This window comes from Sinohyriopsis cumingii, chromosome 5 (assembly GCF_028554795.1).
Source record: "Sinohyriopsis cumingii isolate HCF-2022 chromosome 5, ASM2855479v2, whole genome shotgun sequence".
Taxonomy (NCBI): domain Eukaryota; kingdom Metazoa; phylum Mollusca; class Bivalvia; order Unionida; family Unionidae; genus Sinohyriopsis; species Sinohyriopsis cumingii.
Window position 1 is genome coordinate 66,891,773 of NC_142965.1, and position 7,777 is coordinate 66,899,549.

Sequence of the window (7,777 nt, forward strand, 5' to 3'; positions counted from 1 at the left end):
GAAGAAGCTCCTGAAGCCCATAACTTGTCTATCAAGAACTCTTCTCCACCCCTGATTCAGGGTTCAGTGATACACCAAAGAAGTACTTGACCATCAGGGAAAGCATTTTGATGTTCTTGAATATTGGATGCATGCCTCTTCTGGACCCTGCTCGCCGAGACCGGAAGAACGAGTTGGAGATCACGGTTACAGAAGAGTATACTGTGATAAACTGGCCACCAGAGGGATGGACCTAAATGACCAGAAGTTGTTGACATGGGAATATTCAACCATGGCATTAGAGACAGGGGCGAGATCAGGGATGAATCTAACCCAGGAGAGGAGTTACCTCCTAGACAAGTACATCCTGCTGGCCCTTCCAGGAACAGATACACCAGCATATGGGGGTGAGATGGTCTCAAGAAAACCAAGATATTATTACCATGAATGGCTGCGACAATTGGCTATATATGGTTGCAAATGAACGTCAGATGAAAAATTCGTAGTAATGGCTGAGGGGTCAATGTCCAGAGAAGATAAATCCACTGATTACGTCTTGAGAAGAATAAAAACAGTTCCTCTGCGCACTAATTAAAATATATTATCTTTTAAAACTGCTAGTCTAACTGAACTTGTGGGTTTCATTTTTGATTCACGAGAATCCATATTATTTAAGTGGTGGGGGTGGTGTAATAGACCCGGAGGCTCTAAAGCTATAATATTATGGATGGGATGGATGGTTTCTCTGTCATAAATTTAACATGTTGCTCATGTCAATGAATATATAAACCGCTGAAAGAATCAATGTAAACGTTGTAATGTATTACAAATGTATAGATCGCGACTTACCTTGGTATCTGTATTAAACAGTTCATATTCTATGTTAAGTGTGATTGCCGGTCATATGGTAACAAATGTCATCGAATTAAACCTCGCACATTGTTCAATACTCACAATATCTTCTGGTGTCTTATTTAATATGAATTTGTCACACCCAGAAATATGTTTATCACACTTAAATTCCCATCCATATCATCATTTTAATAGCACTAAGCTCAATGACTTTAACAGCTGACATCACGAAAATACGTCTGCAAGCACGATGGTCGACACTAGATCACATGACCGGTTTCTCGCAGTAAATTTGTCAAGTTCACATTTTTTAAATTAAATTTCACTTGGTGGTTGTAAATGCATGCCTTCTTTTATGCAAGTATAAGCATGTTTTGAATATTTAATAATGTATACCCTTCTCCTAAGCCTAACAGTAATGGTTACAATTTCAAGTACGTTGACGTTTAATGGACACGACATAATACGTAATGTTCATATATTTTCTAATGACAGAATGTAAACGGACAGGTGATGATAGTTAAATTGAATGATTTTAGTTAAATTGTATCTTAAACCTCAGTTTATGTCGCTGGTTGTAGAGTATCTGGTCGGCATCATCAGACCTGTTCGGCGTCCCGGACAAGCAATGATTGGTTAAATTTACGTCACATGACTATTTTCGAAAGATTATAAAGAGGAACAAAATTCGAAATTCAGCAGATAGCTGTCAAAATTAGCGTCTCTATCAACATCTCTCCACCAAACAAAAAGAGCACTGTATTGAGGTAGTTATAATTACACGTTTATTGGATTATATTAAAACTCTTAGATACTTGTAAAAACAAGACAAGTCTACGAATGTTAATTTCTTTATTCTGAAAAGTAGACTGGAATTACATATATATAGAACAACAATATGAATCAATTCAATCCAAACAAATTCAATTCACTATTGATTCAAGCTTAATATAAAATTAATATTGTGCCACATAAATAAGCAGCTCTCTCCCGCCACACTAAGAATTTAGGGCTAACTTTCAAAACACTTACTCCATGGCTTGTCCCCTTCTTGCTGAATGATTACGTGAAGATTATGAAGGCCAGTATATTATAGCATTTGTGTATTGCATATGGCACACGTAATCAAATACATGCATACATGTTTTAGTCATATTTCTTGTATTAAGCATCTTATCACAATTTCATATTCAGAATAAAAAAGGTCCGGACTTTGAGCATTTATTAAATGTATTATTACATTTACACAAGTTAGCCCATACCCCCAATCTGATACTATATATATATATATATATATATATATATATATATATATATATATATATATATATATATATATATATATATATATATATACCTGGACAAATTACAGTACTGGTTTGAACTGCATAAGCGCTTTCTGTTCTCAGTGATTCTAAGTTGAAGCAGTTACACCACAGATAATAAAAAAAAACATTAAAAAAATTAAGTCACAAATAACGTGCTGAATTTACAAGTGTTTCCATGACTGTAAGTCTAATGGAACTGACTGAAAGGTTTAGACATCGTGTCATATTGATTTAAAATTTGATGCTCAAACGGCAACCTATAGTTTGTTCCGCACAGCATCATACATGATATCAGCGCCTGTTTCTCGTTGATTTTTCATGTGTGCGTCTCGAAATGAAGCTTCAATTTCCGAATTCGTTTTGCGCACGAATGTTTTAAACATCATTCGTATTGACCTATAGTGCAACACCATTGGATACATTCTGAAAAAGACTAGACTAGTATGTGAACATGTAATGCGCTATAACCTTCCAAAGAACTGGAAGAGTCCATTTTTGGATACTGTAAAGAAATCAAAATGTGGCAACTATATCATGGCAGAATATAGCCGCATTGGAAAGCTATCATTCATAATCTACAAATTCGTCCAGAACGAACTAAAACTGATACTGACTTACGAACGTATGAAAAATAGCGCCATTTATATCTTGATATAACGTGGTGTTACCGTAGATAATATCCCAGATAAATAATCATTGTTATGTTCGTAATATGCTATTATTACTACTAATAATAACAATACTACTACTACTACTACTAATAATAATAATAATAATAATAATAATAATGCGAACATAGACTACAAAAACAACATTAGTTATAGGTAAGTGAATGAATAGTGACATAACTGAAGAAACTATTTTCTTTTCGAAACATAGACCATTAATGATTGCATGTGTACGTCCTGGTTTCATATTAGCTATAATTGCCCGCAACAGCAAACGAACTTTGGAAACCTGGAATGAAAATAATGTTTTCCGAATGCATCGCTTAAAAACACTTAAACAGAGAGAGAGAAAGAGAGAGTCCATACGGCGGTGTCATTTTCACATTTGTTTAGTTTCATACAGTTTGTAAAATGTGACTTTGCAATTCAAATTAAACTAACATGCTTTTAAAGAGTTAGTTATCCATGAGCTGCCGGTTCATTACTGGCCCATGCCAGCCCAGTCAGACTCCTCCTCGTGTCTTTGGGAAGGCATGTAAGTAGTATTTTCTTAGCCTGATACAATTAATAATTCACTGAAAGTGAGATCAGATACCAACCAGCCAGCCAGCTACTTTAAGAACACTATTATTGAATTGATACTTCTTTGGAAGTATATCCTAAAAATGATAGGAATTGAATTGCTCTCCTTCCATTTGATTGTCTTCTCACAATTAGAAAAATATAAATCCAAATACATTTCGGATTTTTCTAGTTACCTGTTTGTTTCAAATATCACAATTTTCTAAACTTTACAGAAACTACGAAAACCAAAATAGTCCCGGCGAATTTATCCTATATCGACACACAAGTTACAGGCAAGAGGTAATGTAAATTTGCTTTTACACGTTAATTGACTTTTAATGTCCAGGAAAAGTCGTAAGAGTATAGATTTGGACCGGCTTGTGTCTTCCTCGAGTATGAAAAACACATTTTGAAAATCGTATTATAATTATTGACAACTGACGTTGTAATCTAGATCTTGCTTACAGTAACGAACTATTGAGGCATTCCGTAATCTTTGGTGCGTGGCAATGTGTTTTCAAATGTATTTACATCAATGTGTAGGTTCATCTAGAAGACGCATTGTTTTTCTAATACAAGATAGGTGTCGTTGTCTGCAGCACAAATCAACTGGATACTATCAGGTCCATTGTGGTCAGTGTAAGGGGGATACGGTAGCTCTTTGTTAGTAGAGGATCAAAGTCGTAATTCAATGGTCCGGAGTTCTAACTTGAATATAAATGGGTGATATTAAAATAGAATATCAATGTAAACTTTACTTGGAGCCAGACAAAATAATAAGATCCCGATCGAGGACGGAGTGACACATTCTAGCAGCACACTAAATGTTGTTTCAAATGTGAAACAAAGGTTAACAAATTTGGTCTGTGGAACACGAGTATTATGTAAGCGCAATACAAATCTAACCATGCTTTAGAAAATAAAAAGAGAAAGGAAAAGAAAGAAATGAAAATGAAAACTGATGAAAATCTTTAAAGATAAGTTTTACGGTAATGGAAAGTAGCCCTATAAAATCTCAAAGTTGAGGAACAATTCAAATTAATATTGACATAATAATAAATTTGAACCGATTTACCTTGCATGTTATATCGAATTTACAAAAGGGCAGCAATTTCAGTCGAGGATGTACTCAAACTGATAAATTAAATGGAAGAGGAACCTGGACTAAAGCAACGAACCTGCACGGAGAATTTGACCTCTGGTCATTCATGAATTTTGACAATGCAGACTTTAAGATGTGATTGTATATTCTCACTCAAACAAAATGGATTATAAATCGATCTGATTATTATTTTTAGCATTTAAAGCATCCTCAGTAAAAGTACACTGTGCTCAAATACATTTACCGACCTGTTTCGAAGACGTGTCAGAAATAAAGATTTTCTAAGCCAAAGCCCTTAGGTTGAACCGATTTGTTTAAGCTGGTTATATGGACATTGTAACGATATATTCATGAATGCACCAAACTCTAGTAGTCCCCATACTCTTTTCCTATCGTTTCGTTTCATAAATTACCTTATGTGTCATTTTTGTACTACGTTTAAACTAAAATTAGTTAGTATCCGCTTAACGTTCGTGATCTTTCCCTGGTGTGTCAAAAGCCTTTAAATTCTTAATTTTTGAATACCTCAAGTTAGAAAACAAAGTATAATTTCTTCTCATGAATGCAATGGGTGTCATTGGACTAATTACTTATATTATAGAAATGATACATCAGTGGCCAAATTGACTTCTGTTGATGACTCACAGTCTGTAACGGTTATTATTAAAAGGACACGGGTGAACAAAACCTCTCTTGAGAATTGGCAGAAGTTTTCTTTTTCGATTTAACATTCAGTGTACAAAATAGAAACAGATCCTATTTAATACAATCGCAGATGTAGTTTCTAAATACATGAAAATAAGGACAATAAATTTCGACTCATGTGGTGCATGTATTTCTAGGTTCAAATTTATTCTTCCATTTCCTCGTCGTAAATTACGGTGGTGGTATTGAACTAATTGCATCACATAATCAATATTTATTTCTTTCTTACAGGTTCAAATAAAGACCTATTTAGCTTACAAGGGCCTAAAATATGATATTACATGTGTCTGTGCAGTTTCTGTCAGAGCTGGTGGTGAGATGTTCGTCATCGCTGTGTGCACCCATCCGGTCCTCATAAGGCATGTTTCTTGCAAGGAGAGACTGATGCTTGTCAGGAAAATATCGGAATATAAATATGAGGTAAATTGTTTCTGTTTCGGATAATCTTGCATTGTTTTTTCTTTGACTTTACATTTTTGCTTGTTTGTGTTGCTTTTTGTTCTTTATTAATTCTTTATGTGGATTTTTGGATTATATGGAGACGGGCAGAGAATTCCAGCATTAATTGACATTGAATAAAGTACGATTCGTTACCGATGGAATGGTAGCTTTGAGAATAAAAATATAATGAGTTTTATTAGTGCGTGTGTGTGTAAAAATGGAACATTGACTCCTTCATTGTTTTGTAATGAAATATAGAATAAGAAATACTGCATGTTTTGAACTCTAATATACATATTGTCTAAGATACGTGGTAGTTTGGGAATGAAATGAATCATACATTTTAATACACAATACATGTTAGCTAATCAAAACAACATATACCACAAATGTTCGCCTCTGACACCCATCATATTACATTTCTTTCCAAGATAAATTTTGAAATTTACATGTATGTTCTTTCTTAAAACAAATAATACAAACAAACTTTCTCTCTCTAGATACATATGCCGTTAGGAACATTGGTGGTTGTATCTATTGAGAACTGGCCCAACCCTTTTTCGAGCTTAAATATAGACGTGATGCCGTCTGTGAAGGATGTGAATAAAACAGAAGGATTGTGTGGAGTACTAAACAATAATCCAGATGATGATTTCAAAACACCTTCTGGAGGAATGGCAAACAATGAAGTGGAGTTTCGAGATTTGTGGAGGTGGGTGTCTAGTAGATGTTACTTTATGGATTAATTCAACCAAATACCCATACAGATGTTTATAATAATACTGTCATGATAACACATGACGAAGTACACATAATATCTACGGTGTACATCTCACGAGTCCTTGGTAAATTCATCATCACCTATATGGCAGCCAAAGAAAAAGTTTACACAAGTCTTGTAATAAAAGCAAAACATGTACAGATGAATTGCAATGGCTGACATCTTTGAGATTCATTATGGTGCATAAATTTGAAAGCTGATGGGCACCTTTACTATTTCGTGGTTTATTCCTACAGTAGTGTCATGTCAACGTTGTTGATGTTGTTGTTGTTGTTGCTGTTGTTGTAGTGTTTCACGCCAGTGTTCAGCACAAGATAGACTATACATGTCGGCCAGTATAAATGGTGGAAGAGGAACCCTGGAAAACCCCAGGAAGAACCACCTACCCACGAGAAACTACCGGCAAGCTTTCTCATGTACCCACGTTGGCCGAGCCCGAGATTCGAACCCACTCAGACATAGGTGAGATGGCAGTGATCTGGAACGGTGAGCGCCTTATACCACTCAGCCAATCGGAACCACCATGGCAAAGTAGGTAGTTGCCAATAGGTGATTGTTTTTTTCATTTGTTAATATTCGTATTGTTTATGGATGCGCATGCCCTGGCTCTGCTCCACTAGAAGCTGACCACCCCCAATGACCTATGCAATATGCTTTTCTCTTAAAAAGGAAATACTGTTGTTGCGTCATGATTTTATTATGGAAACGTTAATTTCCAAGACAATATATTCTATATTAGACATGATTTGATGAATACTTGCAAACACGCCATTTATATATCATAAGCGTTCGTGTATCATTATGTGGTTTGTTTTAAATTTTACCGATATCTTCGTGTTAGATCAAGATGTAGTTTCATCTGTAGAATAACATTGATATCGATCGATTGAGTTTCTTTGGAAAATTTAATGAAATACGATTCATCCCACACATACAGGTGGGTGTTTTTTAAAGCGCCTCAGTATGCATTTGTTATTGCTTTGAAGTTAATTCTGGTAACAATTGTATGACAAATGATTTTTCAGTCATGACTATTAGAAAGCTTTTTATATTGTCATGTGTGTTATGGTTGAAATATTGTTGGCTGTTATTATTATCAATTATTATTATTATTACTATTATTAAATCGAATGGGAATATTTGTTTTGTGTTTAGCTATAGTTAGCTTACTTGGCACTAAACTATAGAAGCTTGTGAAATGGCTATGCATTCGTCGTCCGACATAAATACGATTTTGATCTGTAATATCTGTTCACTTAATTAGTAGCGATCGTGGGGATAGGATTCACATATTTTAATGAGTTGATCTTGTATCTGATTGGCTGAGATTTTAGTGCCAAATTTGAAAGCCATATTT

At 34.8% G+C, this 7,777-nt stretch overlaps 1 protein-coding gene across 1 annotated transcript in view; it reads left to right on the forward strand.

The window, feature by feature from the left end:
- LOC149799354 (von Willebrand factor D and EGF domain-containing protein-like) overlaps positions 1–7,777 on the forward strand; it is a 47,275-nt gene that overhangs the window by 37,507 nt on the left and 1,991 nt on the right. The window contains exons 11-13 of the mRNA XM_089958677.1: positions 3,625–3,691; positions 5,430–5,618; positions 6,140–6,351. Of these exons, the coding sequence (XP_089814803.1) occupies positions 3,625–3,691; positions 5,430–5,618; positions 6,140–6,351 (468 nt within the window). The remainder of the gene's footprint in view (positions 1–3,624; positions 3,692–5,429; positions 5,619–6,139; positions 6,352–7,777) is intronic.